Consider the following 23475-nt stretch of genomic DNA (forward strand, 5'->3'; position numbering starts at 1 on the left):
CGTGATGGAAGTCAATCGCATCACGATGGAAATTAATCCATCATGATGGAACGGCATTACGAACCGTTGACCGACGATAACCAATCAAATAGATTGTCTTTTATTTCTTGGGAAGATCTATTAACTCAGAACAGATAAAACCAGGACAGTTATTTTCGATACGCTTTTATCTGTAACTTTTGTTTTACTCAACATATTGTTAAAAGATCAATTGTATTATAAAGAACAGGGTATTTACTTATATTATTTGTAAAAAATATAAAAATAAATAATAAGTAAGTAAAAAGAAAAATACAAAACAACTGTCTGGCAGAATATTTTTTTACGATTATAAAGTTTATGAAATATTCATTCTAAAAATCTATAATTTAGTATTTTTTTCATCTTTTAAAGATAAAAAAATCTTACAGGACAGTAGCCTTTCACGTTGGAAATTTTGTTGAAATTATTTCAAAATCAAAATACAAAGTTAAATATCTTCTTCAAAATAAATGTCTGGTAAACAAATGTTAGTTCACTGGAAAGTTTAGAATATACATGTAGCTTTATAAAAAAATAAAATTATATGAACTTTTATGTCATTAACACCAAAAACATCTGCCGGGACAGTATCCTACTCCGTTAAATTTTAAGAAAAAAAAATGGCTGAAATTGTTGAGAAAAGCCAGTTTACATATAATTGTGATATTTTCTTCAGAACAATTGTCTGGCATAATATTTTTGTACGATTATAAAGATTATTGAATAATCTTTCTATAAACCTATGATTTAATATTTTCTTCGTCTTATAAAGGTAAAAAAATGTGCCAGGACTAGCCTTTTACGTTTTATTTGGTCAGTACATCAACGGATAACAATTTTGTCAACGAAAATCTTTTTCTTTTATCCGTTAGCCGTCCGTTCGTGCTATCCGGTAAGGTATGATCACAGCTTAAGTGAGGAGTAAACACTAAGTGTTCTAGGCTTAGATAAAGAATAATGTGTTCTTAAAAAGTCACAAATCTTAACTGCGGGATAATACCTTGTGTCTACTATAAACATATATATAAAAGGAGATGTTGTATAATTGCCAATGAGACAACTCTCCACAAGAGACAAAAAATGACAAAGAAATTAAGAACTATAGGTCACCGTACGGCCTTCAACAATAAGCAAATCCTTTTATAAAGGGACCCGAAATGACAATGTAAAAAACATGTAACGAGAAAACTAGCGGCCTTATTTATATGAAAAGTGAACGAAAAACAAATATGTGACACATTAACCAACGACAACCACTGAATTACAGGGTCCTAACTTGAGACGGGCACATACATACATAATGTGCCGGGTTTAAACATATAAGCGAGATCCAAACCCTCCCCTGACATTGGACAGTGGAATAACAGTACAACATAAGAACGAACTATAAAAATGAGTTGAAAAAGACTTAACTCATCTGCATGATGGACAAAGATACACGTGGACGTATATATCAATTTCATTCCGAAACAACATGGCGTGTCAATCTAGTACAAAGGAGGGTTTATATTTATGTAACATTTTCATGTACTCGTCCTGAATATGCATTTAGTTGGACAATGGGCGTTAATGACGCAGCAATAGTACAATCTGTGCAGTTTTACTCTATAAACATAGAAAAAAACGTAATAAAAAATAACTGACCCACTGACATTTACTTTGTTGAAATTGCTACCGGTTGATATATAATTTGACTATGAAAAAGTGCCCATTTCTGCGGCACGTCTGTGTATTCTTCTTCCACCAGAAGATCTCAACATTGTTCCAGGATATCTCAACCGATACCAGAAAATCTCACCATGACATACTTTATAACATATTTAGCTTAATGAAATATAAGTAAAGAAAAAGAACAAACTGTAATTTTATGTTTATAAGGTTTAGAAAAATACTAATTTATTGATATATACGTAAGTTCATCAATGATATCACTGTCATTTTGTCAATAACTGACTGTACTGGCGACATTTACCTGCTGGAGAAAAGTCATTCCGACGTCATTTTAAATCATATTGGTTCGTGTTATACACGAGACAAACCCTAATTCAATTATTTATGGCATGACATTCCCATATTTTACAACAAAAAAACACATTGCTTTACAGTAAATTGACGAAAAGTCGACCTACTCTGTGTTTATTTTGAATATTTTGAACCAGTAAGGCTCAACAGGAAGTGTCAGATTAATCTTTTCCGTCTCAACATTTGGTTGAGATTAGATGGTTAACCAGGCGTGGGTGTGCTATTGATATTTCTGTGCCAGTATTTTATAACCAATGTGCTAGAACACTGTTGAATTGCTTTTGATTTTTTTCATATATTTACATATATATATACTAGACTGGCACAGCCGCGAAGTCGTTTAAATCTGCGAAAATAAAGTGTAGTTGCTTTTTACGAAAGCCGAGAAGGATCATTCCTAATTCAGAATTCAAAACTCGCAAATCAAGAAAGATAATCCTGTTTTATTGCAGTTGCAATCCAAACACAATAAATATTATCTTAATCTGATCAACTGATCTGATAAAATATACCGTAGATTAATAATATAATAGTGCACAGACAAACATTATAACACTTTTCAAAGGATATGTGCCGACATTATGTCAGACAAGTGAAACATTTCTTGTTCTCACTTTTACTCCGGGAGAGAGAAATGTCGAGTGTCACTTCAATCCTTATTCGATTTTTTTCTTCTTCTTTTCATGACTTGAGAATCTTTCATAATATAAGAATAAGAAGATGTGGTATGATTGCCAATGAGACAACTCTCCACAAGAGACTAAAATGACTCAGAAATTAACAACTATAGGTCAACGTACGGCCTTCGTCAATGAGTAAAACCCATATCACATAGTCAGCTATAAAAGACCCCAAAATGACAAAATTTTAATGTAAAACAATTCAGACGAAAAAACAAATTTGATATACAGCAAAAAACGACAACCACCAAATTACAGGCTCCTGACTTGGGACAGGCACATACAGAATGTGCACCATCCTCATTTATACAACACAAAAAATATGTCGTCCACTTTTCGGTGTAGTGAATTAGAATTATTGTCAGGTGTAAAATAAGAGAATAGGCAGGCGAAGAATGGAGATCGTAGCGTTGTTTTTTTTTTATCCACACAGGGAACACATTGAGAGTTTTATGCTGTAAGAAATTAAGCATTTCGCATTGTGTCCGAAAAGACAAATTTTCCTTCATTGTAGAGGATGCTTACATAGTTTTGACATACTATATGTGAATGTAATATAAAATTTCAACTGTTTTTTTTAAATGATTATTTATTAATTTATTTCTGTTATTTCTTTAACCCGAAACCGCCTTTGAAACTGGTGAAAATGTTTTGCAATGTTCCTGGATATCAATTTTACCCAGGGTTTTCGGATTTTTTCATTGCTGTCATTTGGGAAATCTAGTGTCAAAATATTACCTTCTGAGTAAACACTGAAAACTTGATCTTTCAATGTTGGTTCTGTTTTAGCAAAGACACTATAAGTTAAAAATTCACAAGAAAACTTTCTGGTAGTAACAATAAAAAAGATTTGCACTTAAAAATAACATTTCCAAATAAAGTTATCATTTCCCTCCTAAAATAGCAATTAAACGAAGAGTACAACAGGCTACAGAAACTTTTTGTATAATAAAGATAAAAAGATGAAGCTTTGTGTCAAATTAGGTGAAAATACTCCTATGCGAATATATTCCTGGAGTACCAGCTTTAATTTATGTTTTTATTGGCTGTATACCTCTCTGGAACATACTAATTATCCGCATATGTATCATATGTACATTTTGGTTCAGTGGTGCTGATGGCATTTGAAGCAGTCCTCTTTTTCATATCATGACATCGGGGTTTTATATGATTTGCTATGTGGTATGAAGTTTGCTCATTGTTGAAGTGGTAATAAGCATTGTATGTAACTTTCATAACATTTTGTTGAGGCAAATAAAGTTAGAGCGCGTAGACGACAAATTAAACATTTTTTCCACTTATAAATGGGCTCGAACGGTGAAAGTGATGCCAACCAAATTTAAACTTGATCTCAGTGTGGTGGTAATAAGCATTGTGTATAAGTTTCATAGTATTTGTTTGAGGCAAAATAAAGTTAAATTGCGGAAACTTTCAGTTTGTAAATTTTCCTATGAATACGTACGGACGTACAGACGGACAAGCGTTAAAATTAATGCCCCCTCCGCTGTAGCTGAGATTATTCCGGCGGCACGTTTGTCTGTGTATAACTTCGTAAAGAAATATGCCATTTATAAGAATGGATAAGTTTGAAAAAAGTTTGTGTTGAAAAGGGGTGGAGGCAAACTTCTGAAAGTGACAAAAAAAAAAAACTATTTTCTATGTAATGTAATAATCTTAAATTTAGTGATTGTTCTCTTTCATTTTCATTTTTTAGTTTCAAAATTGTCTTAAAATGGGTGGGGCATAATTTTGTCCCCTTTTTGCCCTGGCTCCTATACGTACACTGTTATTATGACATATTTTTTGTAATAGCAATGAAACGAGTCATTTCGAATACCGGTATGAAAATGATAAAATTGAGAATGGAAATGGGGAATGTGCAAAAGAGTCAACAACCTGACCATAGAGCAGACAACAGCAGAAGGTCACCAACAGGTCTTCAATGCAACGAGAAATTCCCGCACCCGGAGGCGTCCTTCAGCTGGCCCCTAAACAAATATATACTAGAGACTGTTCTATGACGACTTCTATTTATTGAAGGCACTAATTTATAAAATACAAAATTATTGTATTTATTGGCTCTTAGTAATGTTTAATAGCGTATTTAAATAAAACTTCAAAGAATTTAATTTACTACAATACAAACAATTCTCAGCTCTATTTTAGAACTTATTATAAATTCTAATTCGTAAACTCAAACGAATATAAAATATTTATCAAATAACCACAAACTCTCACATGGGAGACGCCACTTGCAGAGACAAGTGCACATTTATTATTCGTATATGTATAATGAAATCAATGTTTTTGTGTAAATACACCGAACATTCTCAGCTGGTGCTGGTAACCGCATACTAAAGGTCAGCAAATCTGAAAATAAATAATATAACATTATTGTATTATTTATTTGGAAAAGTGCTACTGGTCACTTTAACTGCAATGGCTCAAATGACTTTACACTACCTGAATTCACTCGTGCATGAAACTTTAAACCCCATACAAACCGACCTTACTATAAATAACTAAACACGTGTTAACTATAAACAGCAACAACATTCTTTCATGTTCGACTTTTGTACAACTTTGATAAATACATATGTAATTTAAACTTGTTGAAACGAAGTTAGTTTGAAATTTGTCAAAGTAAGCTTTAAGAATTCTTTTTTTTATTCAATTTGTCTTTTAATTTAGATTTATCATGCATGTCTCTAAACAAAGTATGCGACACGTAACAGTTTATAAGTCTTGGTGTACTCATATATTCATTTGATACGGTGCATTTATTATTGATACATTTCAGACTCCATTTATGAAAGAAAATCTATAGAGCAGAGCATTTTGGTTTTTTTGTAGCTCTATTTTAGAACATAAGATTTAAACTTGTTGAAATGAAGTCAGTTTAAAATTTGTCAAAGTAAGCTTTAAGAATTCCTTCTTTTATTTTAGATTTATTATACATGTCTCTATACATAGTATGCGACGCGTAACAGTTTATAACTACATTTAAGTGTTTTGATATATGACTTTGATACGGTCCATTTGTTATGGATATATTTCAGACTCCATTTATGAAATAAAATCTATAGAGCAGTGAATTTTTGAATTTTGTTTTGTGTATCAAGTTATGAACATTTCTTAACCTATAATAATAAGAAAGCATTCAAAAGTTGAAGAAGGGATTATTATTGGATTGCTAATACAAATGGTAAGGCTATTAACTACATATTAAGTATTAATTTTAATGAATTAAAAACAGAAAAAGAAGATCTGTATGTTAGTGGTCTTTACCACGTTTTACGTTTCCGCAAATTGGCATTACTTTTCCAGAAAAAAAAGATGACGTTTCCGGAAAAAAAAGTTTACGTTTCCGCCAATAAATATCTTCCTTTTCCGGAAAAAAAAGTAACTATTCCGGAAAAAAAAAATCATTGCTTTTCCGCAAATAATTGAGGAATACCTGTTGATCGAAAGCAAAGCCATTATATAAAATAAATATTAAGTAAGTCAAAGGTCATCATAACATGCAGGTAAAATGCATCATTTAAATCTATGAAAACGTATGTTCAAAAGTCAGCACTAATCAGAAATGTCTTGATATGAGTTCATAAGTCAGTTCTGGCAGAATATTTGTAGCCAACACGCCGTACAAAGTCCACAGTAGTACATTCACCGTTTACAAGTTTTGTATTTTGTTCAAGAAGGAAGTCCATCTTCTCCTTTTCACATTTCCAAACGGGTGCTTTTACAGTTCGAGATCTCATCTTTATGTAAGATGTTGTTTGCAGTTTCAATAACACATCGATAAAAACAAAAATGTTATGATGGCTAGCGTAAAACTGCTCGTTCAAGTGGGCATGAAAAGACTCGGTACTATTCGTGTTTTCATAACAGCAGTTACACATGTTACACATTCAAAGTCATTATGAACTACCTCGGGCTGGAGAGTTATTCTTCGGGTAGTGCACACAATAATGAGCCGATCCAACAGTTTCGTATAACATTCCTCGGATTTAAGTGGAAGTAACGCAAATACAAGACGTATGTAGTTACCATTTTTACATCCATGTATCGAATAAACTGAGTTGGTAGAAGAATTTCGGACAGGATTTAAATGTGCCATCTATGAAAATATCAGTCATTTCATTACATAGACATACCAAGTTGGTGAAACATGAAAGTGTAACGATTCCCGAATCAAAATCATTGACTAATTAAAAGTGAAAATAGGTTTCAGTTTTGTTAGTGTCAAATCTATTTGTCTTAATGTCTCGTGAATTTCTAATCTACATTTAGGTAATTTTGGAAACTGCTTTCGCCTGTCTCTGTATAAGGACATAGCAACAGTTTTCAAGTCAATATATATTCAAATATTTATAATTTACCAGGTAAATTTCCGGAAAAGTAATAAATACAAATTGCGGAAACGTATACTTTTAATTTGAGGAAACGAAGCGTTGGGACTTTGAAAAATTAGCGGAAATGCAATACGCCCCACATTTCACCTTAGTTCAATTCCCATCTGGCCTTAGTATATTTTTTACCTTTTTTACCTGGAATTCACAGCTAAGGCGAAATGAGAACACACCGTTTACACTAATATAAGGCAATCTTTTAATTATCTTTGGGATGTAACTGTATTATATACACTATGTACACCAGACCTTTTTGTAAATCTTTTTTTATGAGAAGATTTTAATTTATCAACTTTGAAAAAATGTGTGTAATTATTTTCAAAATATTATTCTTGAAAGGTTTTGGTCTGTACCCATTTCAATTTGAAACTTGATTTGACATAAACAAAAACACGTTCTGTAATATAATATTGAGACATTAAAAATTGTTTTAGCTCATGAAAACAGCCTCTGGGATATGCACTCGTTTCATTAATTAAATATATACAAAATAAAAATTGTTATTATTAAAAGTTTTATAGATGTTAGTGTCACAAATAGAAATGTGTGTATCTTGTGAATGGGTGATGAGTTGGCATGCAACACTCCCCCTCCCGTCCCCCATCACAAACACACAAACTAGACAATACGACGAGTCTGCACGCACTCTGACTAGGGAAGGTTAAAGTCTATATAGGAAAATTAATCTGATATTATTTACGGTATTCTTGTATTCTGTACATGCATATTTAATTCGATAAATAAGTCTGTATCTTCTATTGTTTATTCTTAGCTATGTACTTATTTTTCCATAATCCATTATTTGTATTTGTCATTGTTTTAGAAAAAAATATTTTTCAAGTATATTCAAGTAACTTTTGGTTTGTTATATAAACTATATAAACGATTCAAATATTTTTCACTTCAAACGATAAAGTAAAATTTCTTCAAAACTTGTATATAATGTATAGTTCGGCGTCCGCAAAACAGGCCATACGTATTTTATTGAATCTCGATATTTATCATGTTTATAATCTTTCTACTAACAATGACGTTCTACCTCCATAAGCCTGGAAATGTCATGCCGGGTCATAATTTTAATATATAATTAAAGGTACCATATATTAGTTAATATTATATAAAAATGGGTACATTGTTTTAGACAAACATAGCACACACCTACCAAAAAAAATCGAAGTTAACCCCTCCACCCAGATTAAAATTGATAATTCCAAGATTAGAGTTGGAAATTGCAAGATTAAAGTTGATAATTCCAAGATTAAAGTCGACAATTTGAAAAAAAATAAATAAAAAAGGATGACCCTAATACGCTTTCGTAATAAATGGAATTACATAAGTAAAAGCCAAAAGTATCATCTTTCGTCAATCATAGACCGTAACTCCCAAATAACATAAAGAAAATCGTCAAAAGCTTAACACGAATTTTGTTGATATAACAACATAAAATTATCAGAATTTGATAAACGATACACAAAATCTGTCTTTTGTATATACATATTTTAATAACTAGATTCTTCCGTTGTAAAACTAGGTTATTATAAGAGATTTGTTGTTGTTTGTTTAACCTCCAGTGGTAAATATTTCATACATATTTAAACTTTACGAAAATCGATGATTTCAATTTTTCCATTGTGAACGTTCCATTTCAGAGAAGCGACTTTCCAGGCTTGAGTTTCCTTTCCTATTTTCTTGATAGAGGGTTGCTACTGGCAAGGATGCTGTGTTACCAAGGGTTGCAAATGGTAAAGTTGGATGTATCCCTTTGAAGGTGTAACGGACCCTTTGCCTTGTTTCAATGGGTGTGTGTTCTTAACAAACTTTCTAAAATAGCTTTCAGTAGTATTTTAAAGTGTAAAGAGCGATCTTTGTTAGCTTTCGTAAGCGCGGGGAATCATGATAAAATAATGTAGGATTTTTGAGTTTTGAATTTGAATTTTGAATTTTGAATTTTGAATTCTGAGTTTTGAATTTTGAATGATCCTTCTCGGCTTTCGTAGCTTTTTACTATCAATTCTTAATTCACTAATCAATCCACGGCGGTCATTGATATATTATATAGATCCTCTCTATTTAATTTACTTAGTGACGGAATTTCAGAAAAGGTATCAACAGTTATAGGTACTTTGGGACAGGACCATTACTAGAAATAAACTTATAATGTGGAGAGTCTCCCATTTACACCCTTTCATTTTTTCTAATGAATAAAATTTGTCACGCACGGTCGGGCGTATGACATTTGCGCCGAATTTGAAAATATTCATTTTTTTCATTTGCGCCGATTTCATTTTTTCATTTGCGCCGATTTTATATTTGCTCCAAACTAGATTTACAGGTAAGTTAATACTTGTACATGTACTATGTACTGTACTATACTATTGGTAAACTCTGCCAGTCTCTGGTTATAAATGTTGTTGATTTATGTTAATTTTGATTTATATTGTTCTGAAACTTCATAGTAACATGATAGACATATTGCACACTGAAACGAGTCGAGGAGTCAATTCTTTAATCATCGAGGGTCATACATATCTGAAGATAAGTGTCCTTAAACATATCTTACTTATGTACCATAAAATCGTGTACAGCCAGCGTCACCACGTATTCTATTGTCAAAACACAGAACGAGTATAATCATGTGGTAGATGTCCGAAAGACAGCGGGTACAGTCAAGGAAAAAGTCTGGAGATGTACCTTGTAGGACTTCTTCCACCTACCCGTGGTGAGCAGGGGACAACAGTTATATACAAGTTATGATTGATAATTCATTAAATCTGTACAAGTGGCTAACTGAGGAGGTCTATAATGATAAAGGAAAAATAACATGACTTGGATTGAGAGTTCATTCATTGGCACTCATACCACATCTTCTAATATCTATTCACCTGTAATTTACCTTAAAAACATATGCACACATGAAAGAAAAAATCGGCGCAAATGAAATGCAGATCGGCGCAAATGCAAAACGCCGGCACAGTCACATTCCACCACACTAGTTTACCTTTTTCAAAAAAATCACAAGATATTCTATACTAGTTCTAGTTGTTCTACATGCATGACATGTATCCCACCTGAAAAACGTGTAAAAACAAAATTAAACAGTATTTGCAATTGCGAACATCCCATAATTTACTGCATTAAATTTTATTAGTTTTTTTCTAAAATTAAAGCTAAATATCTTCTTATCACATGCTCGCTTTACGGTTGACATGACAGAATATACAAATACACAGTTTCGATGACAGATCGTTAAGCTTAGCACATGCCGACTAAATATTTAGCTATAGGACGACTCATGGGCCGCTTTTTATGGAATTCTTCTATTATCAAATGAATATTTTTTGTCTTTTCCTAAAACTTTTCATCGAATTATAACAACAACAAAAAATAATAATCTCTTCAACTTTCGATTTTGATTTGAAACAAATTTAACAAGTTAAGACATTGTATATTTCAAACTTTTCAATGAACTCAAATTTGTTTACCAGACGTTTATTTTGGAGAAGATATTAAACTTTATATATATTGATTTTGAAGTTATTTCAACAAAATTTCCAACGTGAAAGGCTACTGTCTTACCTTTAAAAGATGGGAAAAAAAATTCTAAATTATAGATTTTTAGAATGAATATTTCATAAACTTTATAATCGTACAAAAATATTCTGCCAGACAGCTGTTTTGTAGAAAATATTTCAATTATAAGTAAACTTTTTTTGACTTGCTTATTATTTATTTTTATATTTTTTACAAATAATATAAGTAAATACAAGTGTTCTTTATAATACAATTGATATTTTAACAATATTTTGAGAGAAAACAAAAGTTACATGCAGATAAAAGCGTATCGAAAATAACTGTCCTGGTTTTATCTGTCCTGTTAATAGACTTTCCCAAGAAAGAAAAGACAATCTATTTGATTGGTTATCGTCGGTCAACGGATCGTAATGCCGTTCCATCATGATGGATTAATCTCCATCGTGATGCGTTTGACTTCCATCAACGGATGATTTTAACTTCCATCACGATGCTTTTAACTTCCATCGTGATGCTTTTGACTTCCATCATGATGCTTTTAATTTACATCGTGATGCTTTTGACTTTCATCGTAATGCTTTTAACTTCCATCGCGATGCTTTTAACTTCCATCGCGATGCTTTTCTCAATTCAGTTGCATCGAGATGCTTTGGACAAGTATCATGATACTTTTAACAAGTATCACGATACTTTTGATAAGTATCACGATGCTTTTGAGTAGTACCATGATACTTGTCAAAAGCATCGTGATACTAATTAAAACCATCACGATGGAAAACTATCATGATGGAAGTATCATTATTTTGACAAGAACGGCCACTCATAAAAGTCTTCCATGATGGCCGAGTGATCTAAGTAGTTTAACTAGATGTTGGTTATTTTTTGGGGGATACGATTGCTTTCAAGCAATCTGTAGACTTTTACCGTTGACTCATGCTGCATTCCCTCACGTCAACTGTTTTATTCTAAACATTCAGCAACATCTCAGATTCTTATGATTGTCTTGCTTTCAGGGCCGTAACTACATTGAGGCAAATGAGGCAAATGCCTCATGTTAGAAATTTAAAAAAAAATGAAATAAAAGATTGTCTTAATATCACATTGTTTTCAAGGAAAGTGTCTAACAAGAAGCAAGATCTCTTCACTCTCTGGTGTCTCCCCTGCATGTTTTTCGTGATCCATGTTTCTTTTTTACTTTTAGTTTTCAGAGTTGATGGTCTGCTGTTTGAACTTCTGTGTCCCGGGTTTGTCTTTGCTCATTTATTGTCCTACTTTATGACAATAGTCTGAGTGTCAATTTTCATTTTTAAACGTGATGTTTTGCAATGTTGCATGCCCACCGATGTCCAGATATTGTGCGAGAAAATATTTTAAGAATATACATGACACCGAAAAAAATGGTCGCTTCTGCATGCAGAATTGAATTCGATTTCAAAGAATTCACAACTGGCTTCTTTTGGTTGATAAAACTAGATAGCTGACATGGTTTAAATCAAAGCAAGGTCACCAATTTTCTGGTATCAAATAATTTTGGTAAAATGTGCTTCAACAATAAAAGAATCATTAATACCGTAAAACAGGGTCAAGATGGTCCCTAGTGTCGACTTAAGCAGTACTAATATTTAAAGCATAATACTGCACTGTCACTATATTTCAATCTAGTCATAAAAATATCACCAAAGTCTTAAGCACAATACAAGACAAAAACAGACAGACAGATCCGGTATTAATGATTATGAGAATTACGAATTTTGCTTTGTCCTACATATCGGTCTTTTAATGTTGTCCATAAAACCTTAAAGTCGTAAATTACAATGAGTCTATGTTTCTGCTTTCAGACCAGAATATTGTCGAAAAAAAGCTAAAAATTAATTGCGTTTCAATGTCAGAAAGAGTCCGGGAAACGCTCAGAATGCACGATTTTGCGTTATTTTTCTCAGAGCTTCTGGGGGCCGCTCAAGGCCCCCAGTCCCCTCGCCAAAAATTGCGAGGCGATATATTTTGCCTCACTATTTGAAGAGGCTAGTTACGGCCCTGGCTTTAAAAGGTAAAACCAAGCAAAAGTATTGAACATAAACAACTTTCCTGTAATGTTATTCTCATAATCTTCATGTTTGATATTTCCCTTGACCTATGTGTGTTTTTAACAACACGGAAAATCAGAATTAAGCAGTATTTATATTTGGCTCAATATCTTTCATGGTTTTTACATAGGCGGTAATGGTAACGTTTTTTTCCTGTAGCTCAGTCCATATCGTAAACTTGGATATGTATGATAGCTCGTTTCGAAGCTGTGACATTTTCACATATGTGGTTAAATTTTCGGGGTACGAAGTGAGATTACTTTTTCCGTAAATTAGAAAACCCCGAACATCCTTTTGTGATGCGGCTCCTTGTGGTAAAATATCCCCCTTTTAACACAATAAGTTCTTTGAAAATTTAATACTTTGAACACATTCAATAGCTCCATAGTTTTTACACATTTAGAATGAAATTCAAAACAGTGTGGCTGTGGCCATTGATTGACACATTAAATTCATCCATTGACTGGGACAATTTACGTGAACGTTTGTCTGTAACGACCACTGTTCACGACGTACCTACGATAGACATTTAAACTGTGGGGTCACCAAAGGTTTCTTAACGCCTTTAATTATAAAATAATTCGAAAAATTAATCAGGAATAACCTTTATGTTTTGATTTATATAATTGATATAAATCAAAACATCGTGTTATTTCTGATTAATTTTTCGAATTACTTTTATTAAGGTGTTGAGAACCTTTGGTGACCCCATAGTTTAAGTGTCTTTAAAAAGTACATAGTGAGCAGTGGTCGTTACATACAAACGTTCACCTAAATTGTCCCAGTCAATGGATGAATTTAATGTGTCAATCAATGGCCACAGCCACACTGTTTTGAATTTCATTCTATTCTATGTTCCTCTACTTTCCTAATCACCACAAATAATTAAGTTCAGTCATTTGTTAAAAATAGAAACATGTCCAATATCACTACACAGATTTTTTTCTTTACACGTGACTTTTGAGTTCCTCATTTCGAGGCGCATTAGGGATGTTGTCCCATTTAGTGTTTTTATAAATTTAGAAACACGTCAGAGGGATCCGAATTCCCTAGTTTTGATAAATGCCAGAGTTCTCTGGATTCCGATAATTCTATTTCTGTCATATAAGAACTGAAGAGGAGTTTTTCCATATTTTCGTAATGAAACTGATATTTAATACTGTACTCTCATAAAGAAAGGGAGAACCATTCATGATATCATTTAATAAACGTTCCTGTTCCAAATCGCAAGCCGCGGGTTTGTTTATGTATTAATGCGCATGCGTATAGTTTTCTTGATTTCAAGGGGTATCAGATTAAGTGGTTGCTCTGGATTCCCCGCTTCATTGATTAATTTGAAACTCATGAGATTCTTTCTATGTCTGTCTGCTATTGAGGGTTATTATTGTTGCATAATTTTAAATCATATGCATCATTTGAATTAAAATAAATGTAATGATGTTTACCTATAACACCCCTTCAGCCGAAATGGAGTCTTCCATATTATCGTTTCGAGTTGCCTCCCTTCCGGAAGTATTTTCCGTCAAAATCGAAAGTCTAATAGTGCGGTGACAGAAGTGTAAAAAGTCGTCTAGATCGCGAGTTTAATCTCCCCAAATAACACACGGCTAAAAATGGTCTTAACTTAAAGGCAAATATGTCTTCTTTAGTTTTTGCCCTGTCGTCAGAATTTCGTACGGTCACATTTTTCTAAAAAGTCGTTTTAATGACTAGTAGTATATTGGAGAGTTTCAACCCCCCTTTTTCAAAATGAAAAAATGTGTATGTTTTCTCACATTTAATTGAAATAGTTTTTCCTGAAGCCATTTTTATATGTCAAAATATTCTATTTAGTATTTTATTTTCTTCTAATCTATAAAATTTGCGAAGTTTGGACTGTTTAAAATTGAGGTAATTTAATTGCAAATTCAGACACAAACTTTGGTTTCTTCTTCATAGCAGTAATAAAAATTATCCCATAATATTTTAAGCATATAGTATTTCATAAAACTAATAAGTGATAAAAATTTCGGAACCAAAATATGAAAAAAACCTTAAGAAATCAATGGAAAAAGAATGGACTAAAAACTTCAATTTCAACACGGAACTTAATCACTTGCCTTCCGTCACATTTTGTGTATTAGTCAATAATTTGCTAATTATAAAAAAAAAAAAAAAACTCGACTGGAATTTTGAGTCAATTTAACCATATAGGGAAGTCGATTTTTGTATCTGCATCGAATAAAAGATTGGATGAGGTGAACATGTTTCATGAAAAGGCACTTGTTTCTGTCAATATATGGGTTTACTATCCATACCCGTACGAAAAATCACCCGTACGGGTATGGATAGTAAACCCCATATTGACAGAAACAAGTGCCTATGATTTCATGCGATAGCTGTTAATTCGAAGAACTCCGTGCAGGCAGTTTACCATCGTTCATGCTACAAAAGTTACACAAGTTAACATATTTATGCCCCCTTTTAGAGCGAGGAAGCTTCTTATCTGATATTTAATGACGACATACAATTATCGGACTGTTGTCCCACAGTTTCGAGTATTTGTATGCATTCTAGAATGCAGTCGTTCAACTGGAGCGCTTGTACATTTTGTTGCAACAAAACATTTTAGAAATATCAAAAAAACTACGCAAGTTTGAATCAGATGAAGAATGTTTTATCCGTGTCAGACAAAGTTAAAATTGAAATAGTTTTTCCGTCCATCTTTTAAACTTCAAGCACTCTGTCATTTTGGTTGCATTACAAATCATTTGCTAAAAACGAAAAAAGACCCAAAAAAATCCAAACCCGTGGAAGCAGATATCTCAGATCACGATACTGCTTTTACTAATTTTATTTTGGTTATTGACAACGATTTAATGGTCATTCCTCGTGACACCGTTACTTGATAAATATAGATCTACTCTAATTTAAAATATTCTACTTGTAACATGCGGTCTAAACTTATTGATTTCTATAGAAATTCAGTTGTCAAACAACAAGTTCAAGGCAAATATAACATAATATATAGTAGCAAAAAATTTGAGATGCAATATCAGCTGCTAGGCAATTGAAAACTGACCTCAAAATCTCAATGTCAACGGTAATAGACACAAATAACGGACAGATATTTCATTCCGCTGCAAGTATACTTAGAAAAGACATCGAAACTCTAAAGAAGAATACCCAACTTCGGATGAATTGTCTCTTCCTTCTTCAATTCAGTCAATGCCTTCGTATTTATTGCAATTCATTTTATAGTTACTCGATGAAACTGCATACAGCCAAGACTATTCTCAGGAAATGGCACCAGAGAAATTGCGTAAATGCTAAGAAATTGTTAAGTCAATCGTGTGTGTGGCCAATTTTGTTTTACTCTTTTTTTATTTAGGATTGGCTTTACAAATGTACCATGAGTTTGGTTCAAAACACCTTGTTGAAACATTGAATGCCAATGGACTTTATGCTTCTTAAAGTAAAGTGCGACGCTATCTGATGTATTGCCAACCATGAAATTGAGCGAATTCAAGATAGTGTGTACATCTCGTATAATGTTTCCTCAGCATCTTTGCAGACACGCATATGGATGTCATCACACCTTCCTAAACCCCCTTTTAATCTCTGTTAAATCTTGGATGAATTGATAGGGATGGTTTGAAGCTGGTATTTTTTTAGAAACAAATGTCTTCGGACTTCCTACAATACCTTGTTTATATTTGTAAAGAAAAACTCAAAATAACGTGTTTGCTGTGAGCAGAACCTTTCATGTGCAGACATGTGGCCATGAGTGAAATGAGTAGAAATATTAAAACATGTCTTGTTATGGTTGATGAAAATTAAGATGATGAAGATAACGGTTGATTTGGTATAAACCTTGTTGCACTGGTACACCCAGGTTAGGGGAGTGTTGGTGCGCCCTTAAAAAAGTTTAACCCGGCCACATTCTGTATATGTCAGTTTCAAGTCATGAGATGATAATGCAGTGTTTGTCGTTTGTTTCTATTTGTTTCTTATTTATTTTGTACATTAATCGGGCCGTTAGATTTTTCGTTTGTTTTACATTATTTATTTCGGGAATTGAAGACTATGCAGTATGAATTTTACTCATTGTTGAAGCCCGTACGGGACCTATAATAATTATTGTAAGTTAATTTATGTCTCATTTGCAATCATATCACATCTTTTTTTATATGGAATACTTTTGAAGTTTGTGGTACGTTGCAAGGAAAAAAAAGGGGGATATATAGGTACAAAACCTATAATGTAATAGATTTTAACCAGAGTAGAATACACAACAACAGATAATACTATGGAAGCAGTAATAATTGTGAAAAAAAAAGCAACGAGTAGTCTATAAAAAAACCTGAAGTATCCGCAAATTCAATTTGAGGTCATATTTGACTGTAGTGTTCAATTGCTTTGGTTTGATACCTCACCCAATATGATGGTTTAAAAAATAATTTTAAAGTATTGTCCTGCGTGACACTTGATGTTTACCTGAAATTGAAATTTGTCATAAGGTTAAGGTGCTCTAAACATTTTATAGGTTGAAAACTTGATTTTTGAAGTTTTGTTTATAAAACGTCGTTTTATGAATTTTTTTGATAAAAAAATCTCAATGATTAAGGTTTATGTATAATAACAAACATTACTAAAGCCAAAACAGTATCATTTGTATTTAGGTAGAGTTTAGAAATATAAAAAAATGTCAAAATTGAAACCCTCCCAAATTTTCACAGATTTTTACATATGACCTTTGACCTCAATTTTAAAAAAAATGTGACCATATCAAGTCTTGACGACAGGCATATTATTATAGTACACGATTTCCTCTTTACAATGATATATTATATAGGTGTGTGTTCGGTGGGGAGATTAAATTAAAAAAAATCTGCCTTCAGTCACCGCACTAGTTTCCACCATTTTCCATATTAAAAGTGGTTGGTATTACAATTTGTACAGCAAAATCGTATCTCCTAACAGACTTATAAGTATTATATAATGCTCTCCGCGTAAATAACATCACAAGAAAGGCAACACGTTTGTGTTTTTGTTCATTCTGTCTTGATTTTAGTTTTTAGGAGTCTGTTTGTGTTCTCTCCATTTGCATATTTGTAAAATTTTGCTTCGCTTCCAAATACTAAAATATCAAGTCATTCATTTTTTTCATATATTCAGCAGTTAACACTGAGAAAAGTGTGACGGAAATATCAACGAGTCGAGCAGACGGACATGATTGCAATATAGCTCTGACCTTTAGGTGGGGAAATAACATTCTACTTTCCTTCGACTTAATCACATTGTATTATCCTTATAAGTAACTTAAAAATACACATAATGTTAAAAAAAGATTCGATTTTTAAACATAGCAGAGATGACCTCCACATGACGCTGTGCTCAATAGATGCAAAACGACTTTTTCTTGTAACTCGCTTATAATTTACATCTTGACTTACAAAAAAGAACAATACTTTGATAAATTGTTTATGACAAGTCAATGCAATTAACAAAGAAACAGAAGCTACCAAGGGGTTATTCAAAACTCATAAGTCGAAGAGGGACTAACAACACTATTGCAAGAAAATAAAGACGACAAAAAGTCAAACAAGTTCATAAATATTTCGTAGAAGAGCTCATGATGATCTCCAGTGATCCTGTTCCACTGTGACACCATTCGTGTCGCTAATTATTACAAATTCAGTGACAAGTCTCATTCAGGAATGTCACAATCGAGCAAAAGAGGAATTATGGTTTATGGCTACTAGTACAATAAATTTGAACATATCAGAATTTCGAACACAGATATTCCATAACGGTCACCACCTTGTACCGGGTTTTTTTTTTCTGTTTTATATCTTGAATTGACATCAGTGTGTACTTATAAAAAAGAAGATGTGGTATGATTGCCCATGATACAACCCTTCACTCAGAGTCCACTTCGTTTGCCCCTAAAATGAGAAAACCAAAAAGTATAAGAAATCTACCGAAAAAGCATTCTTCTGATATTCTCTATAGTAAGTCTGACACAGTAAGTATACATATTCTTACATATTTGCTTAAGGGATCAAACGTCTTACTTTTTTTTGGGAAACACTATCAAAATGATCTGATTTTGAGCGTTAGTTATTGATATTTAAACTTGAAATTAGATCTTATTATTTTTAACACAAATACTAGTAACCAAAATGTTGTTCACATCGTTAGAAAAAAATCTTGTCAATGTGAGTTAGGGGGCAATCATCAGATTTTCATGTGGAGATAAGATTTTGAAATTAAATTAACTAGCTTGATAAGAGCTGAAAAAAACCTTTTCCCAGGACAGGATTAAAATAAATATTTTGCAAAACAAAAGTGAAGGGATCTTTTCTGCACAAAAATAAAAAGGTATACCTCCCCACCCTCTCCTGCCCTTATAATTGGTAAATGGTCTTTAATTAATATCTTGTTCTAATAGCTGTACATGTATCTATTTATTGAAGGCATCTTGCATATACATTTTAGACTTTAAAATATTAAAGCATGGTCGAAATGTTTCGATTGATTATAAAGAAATAAACGGACATTGTGTATGACTGTAATGTTTAGATAATTTATAAAATGCATAAATCTGTACAATTTATGTTAAATTATACCTTCTGGAACTGAAATTGTTATTCCATACTGGATTTTTAAAGGAGGACTACCTCCAGTTCGAGTAAAAATGAGCCGCGGATCAACTTGATATAATAAAGAAGAAGCTATATAATCATGATAATGTCAACATCGTATCTTATACATGTATGTTTATCGTAAAGAGCCTTACTTGTGTGAAAAGTGTAGTCGTCTGCAACTGATTGATAAATCCTCCCCAGTATCGATTGTGAACTGACTTTGACATTGCTATAAGGACAGCTGAAGGTTGTTTGCTATAGGGCAATCAGTAAGGTTTTCTAAGGTAAGTTGACGATCTTTAAATTAATCTAATTTTACCCGTCATACAATTAAACATGTGAGTATTTGAAAATTTTGTACATGGTATGTATTATAATTAGATGCACACATAGTTAGTGGATATTTGTAACAATAAATAACTGTTTTCTCTCCTACCAAATAGATGCATGTCGTCTCTCACGTATGTATGTAGACATCTAGATCTGTACAAAAATCTTCTTTTTAGAACTTAAATTGTATTCAGTTTAACAAAAATCGCTGAACCAAATACTACGTTTTTAAACGTGTCGGCCTGTGTATTATATATATTGTGTAAACAAGGTCCGATAAAAAAAGAACTCGTGATAAGAATTTACACTTTGTAAATAGTGAACAAATGTTAATTAGGTCTCCCAATGTACCAAAGGTTAAATAAATAGTCACAATAGAGAGAGAGAATCTTACCTATCCTTTTTCATAAGGAGGAAACAAAACCTCTCGAGCCAAACCTATATATATATATATATATACGTTATTATTTGGCTTAAAACCCAGGGGCGGATCTAGCCATTTTAAAAAGAGGGGGGGGGGGGGTTCCAAACCAAGGACAAAGGGCCTGGGGTTCCAAATTTATGTCCCCCATTCAAATGCATTGATCGTTCAAAAAAAGGAGGGTTCCAACCCCCGGAGCCTCACCCTGGATCCGCCACTGAAACCACATCACTTACATTTATGTGTAACTTGATAAACTTTATAGATCACAACTTTTACAACGTATTTACCCATTCATCTGTTCATTACTTCACTTCAAAGTAAGGGTAAGTGTTATTTTACAAACCTTAAAGTAAAAATGTAATTCGACTCATTGAGTCCCCACTTTTCCCCTCATGTCGAAAAATGCTTTATTACATTTGATTTAAGATATTTGGCAGATGATGTTTGTTGCAAATCATCATGAACTTCAAGTTACATTGATTTGTTCTTCGACATTCAAGGTAAAATAATGGGGAACTGTGTTACTTTTTTTACTATTTGTAATTGAAGTTTGACCTTAAAATAATAGATCTTTCGTTGGTGAAATTTTCATATAATCATGTCCTACTTAAAACAGCTGGATATATCTGGCAATGTAAAACCATTCCCGGGGTGAGGGGAGTCAATACACCTCCTCATATTATTTTGCTAATTATCTCATAACTGACTAAAAACAACACTCAAAACCATATTTATTCCTTACCATGATAATACCTTTGGTGTGCTCTTTCCGCGTTAACCATGTTATATTTTGTGATTATAGTACGTAGTAATGTGAGTGTCTAGGAAATAAACAAATGAAGTGGAAACAGCAATTATAAGCAACCTTACGGCCTTCAACAATGAAAAAACTTTTCCGTTTAGTAAAAATGAGAAACAATTCAAACAAGAAAACTAAAAACAGTCTTAATTATAATAAAATAATTCACTGTATACAAATATGATAGACACAAACCAACGACAACCGAGGAACTTGTAGTTCAGTGGACCTCTTAGAAATGACGTAAAATGAATGTGTCGAAGTAAATTGTTTTTGAGCTCTCAACCCTCCCCTTACCTGGGACAGTGGTGTAACAGCACAACACAAGAACAAACTGTCAAAATCTGTCAAAAGAACGGTATGATGCGCAAAAACAGCCAATATTTAAACAATAGGCACAAAGCACCGATATAAGAGTACTCTCAGTTTAAGGGAAACCACTAGTGGTATGCCAATGATATTTGGTATGAAGTTGTATATAATTGATGCATCTTATTTCCATGCAGCTTTTGCAAATAAAAAACGCATTCACTAGGGGATGGGGAAACAGAAACAATGTCTACATCATCTTGTTACATAGCATGAACTTGAACAGCCATACCATAAAATTAGTTTTCCTTTTTATATTTCTAGGTTCTTCAGAAGAATTAAGCATGACTGAAAAACGCAGAATACTTGTGTGTGGCGGTGGAAATGGTGCTCATTGTTTGTCTGCTCTCGCAGCTTCCAAGGATAATTTAGACGTGCATGTTCTGACATTATACCAAGACGAGGCAGAGAGGTGGGCTAAACATGTTGAAAATGAAAACATGAAGTTGACAATAACGAAGCAAGATGGAACTCAATATGACATATTTTCGAAACCATCACTTATAACGAAAGATGCAGCTAAGGCCATGTCTGGGGTGGAGATTGTTTTTCTTGTCGTTCCAGCATTTGCTCACGCTCAGTATTTTACCGCCATTGCGCCACACTTACAGCCAAATACACTGATTGTTGGACTCCCTGGTCAAGCTGGATTTGAACTTCAATGCCGTCATATAATTGGTGACAAAGCCAGCAGTTGTACAATCGCAGCGACAGAATCTTTACCATTTGCATGCCGAATTGTTGAATTTGGGAGACATGCTAGGATTCTCGGACTGAAAGATTCCCTTGGAATGTCAGCTTTAAAGGGTAAAGCATGTCAACTATCATTCCCTGTGGTAGAAACAATTCAAGGAATTCTGGGAGAATACCCTAAATTAGAGCTACTCAAGAACTATATTGCAATAAATCTGATGGCAGATGCTAATGTTCATCCTCCAATGATGTACGGAAGATGGGGAAACTGGGACGGGAAACCATTGAAGGAGGAACCCTTATTTTACCAAGGTGTCGATGATAGACAAGCAGATCTTCTATCAAGGGTCAGTGAAGAATTGCTAGCAGCTGCAAAAGCAATCGAACAAAAACGAAAAGACGTTGACATGTCAGAGGTTATCCATTTGTTTGATTGGTATAAAATTCATTACCCTGATCAGATAACTGACAAAAGTTCTCTAAAGATGGCCATGAGAACAAATAAAGCCTATGACGGTCTAGTACATCCAATGGTAAAAACTAATGAGGGGTATGTTCCGAATTTCAACTATCGGTACACATCTGAAGACGTACCTTTCGGAATGGTAGTAATGAAAGGAATTGCTGATCTAGCTGGTGTACCTACTCCAGCCATGGATGAAATACTTGCATGGGGACAACAGAAACTAGGAAAAGAATATATAGTTGGTTCAAAACTTATAGGCAAAGATATAGGATTAGCAAGGGCACCACAATCATTCGGAATGACCAGTGTAGATGAGCTTTTTGATATATGAAGCGAGCTATTCTTTTATTTCAGAAACAAGTACATGGAGTACAATATAAACGTTCTAGATTAAGCTTTAATTATGTAAATGACGTTGTTTTTTTAGTGAATTAACCTATAAACAATTTAATGCATTTTGTAGTATTATCAATAGGAACATTGCAAAGAATGTTGATGTAAAGTTCGAATATCGCACTGAATGTTATTCTTCTTTGTTTAATGTTCTGTATATTAATTTGGTGTGAGTAATTAGATAGCTGAATTATCTGACAATTTGTCTAACGTACCTTCAATTTTGAGCTATGATTATACATTATACAAGAAGATAACAAGCACTTTCACACAAGTTCGAAACCACAAGTAACTAGCAACACCTAGACAGACGAAAAATACGAACAACGTTATCGTGAAGAAACTATGCGTAGGTTGTTTTTGTTCGTATATTAAAATTATTGTGTAATATTAGAAATGACCCTGCAATAAAAATACAAATAATCAGTACAAAGAAAGATAACTCTATTCATTCTAGGTTACCATGCCAAAAATACAATACCCAAACATTCCCTACTGGACAACTATGGTTTTCCATGTTATTGACTTACAAATCTATTTACGTAGCACTTTTACTATGAGAAATATTGTTATCATCAAAAATTATACATCTTAACATTTCAGAATCTTAAATCCATTGTTT

General features: G+C 33.0%; 1 protein-coding gene and 1 long non-coding RNA gene across 2 annotated transcripts; one reads left to right on the forward strand and one right to left on the reverse strand.

Annotated features, from left to right (window-relative positions):
* Positions 1-18197: 18197 nt before the first annotated feature.
* On the reverse strand, positions 18198-19662 carry LOC143044865 (uncharacterized). Its single transcript, XR_012968796.1, has 2 exons — positions 19532-19662; positions 18198-18677 (listed from the first exon to the last, which is right to left on the reverse strand). It is a non-coding gene; the product is annotated as an uncharacterized LOC143044865 (long non-coding RNA).
* On the forward strand, positions 19530-22981 carry LOC143044856 (opine dehydrogenase-like). The gene is made up of 2 exons (XM_076217059.1): positions 19530-19663; positions 21566-22981. The coding sequence occupies exon 2, from the start codon at positions 21586-21588 to the stop codon at positions 22789-22791; it is 1206 nt and encodes a 401-aa protein (XP_076073174.1). The 5' UTR covers positions 19530-19663; positions 21566-21585; the 3' UTR covers positions 22792-22981.
* Positions 22982-23475: the final 494 nt, after the last annotated feature.

Source organism: Mytilus galloprovincialis, chromosome 1 (genome assembly GCF_965363235.1).
Source record: "Mytilus galloprovincialis chromosome 1, xbMytGall1.hap1.1, whole genome shotgun sequence".
In the NCBI taxonomy this organism is placed as follows: Eukaryota; Metazoa; Mollusca; class Bivalvia; order Mytilida; family Mytilidae; genus Mytilus; species Mytilus galloprovincialis.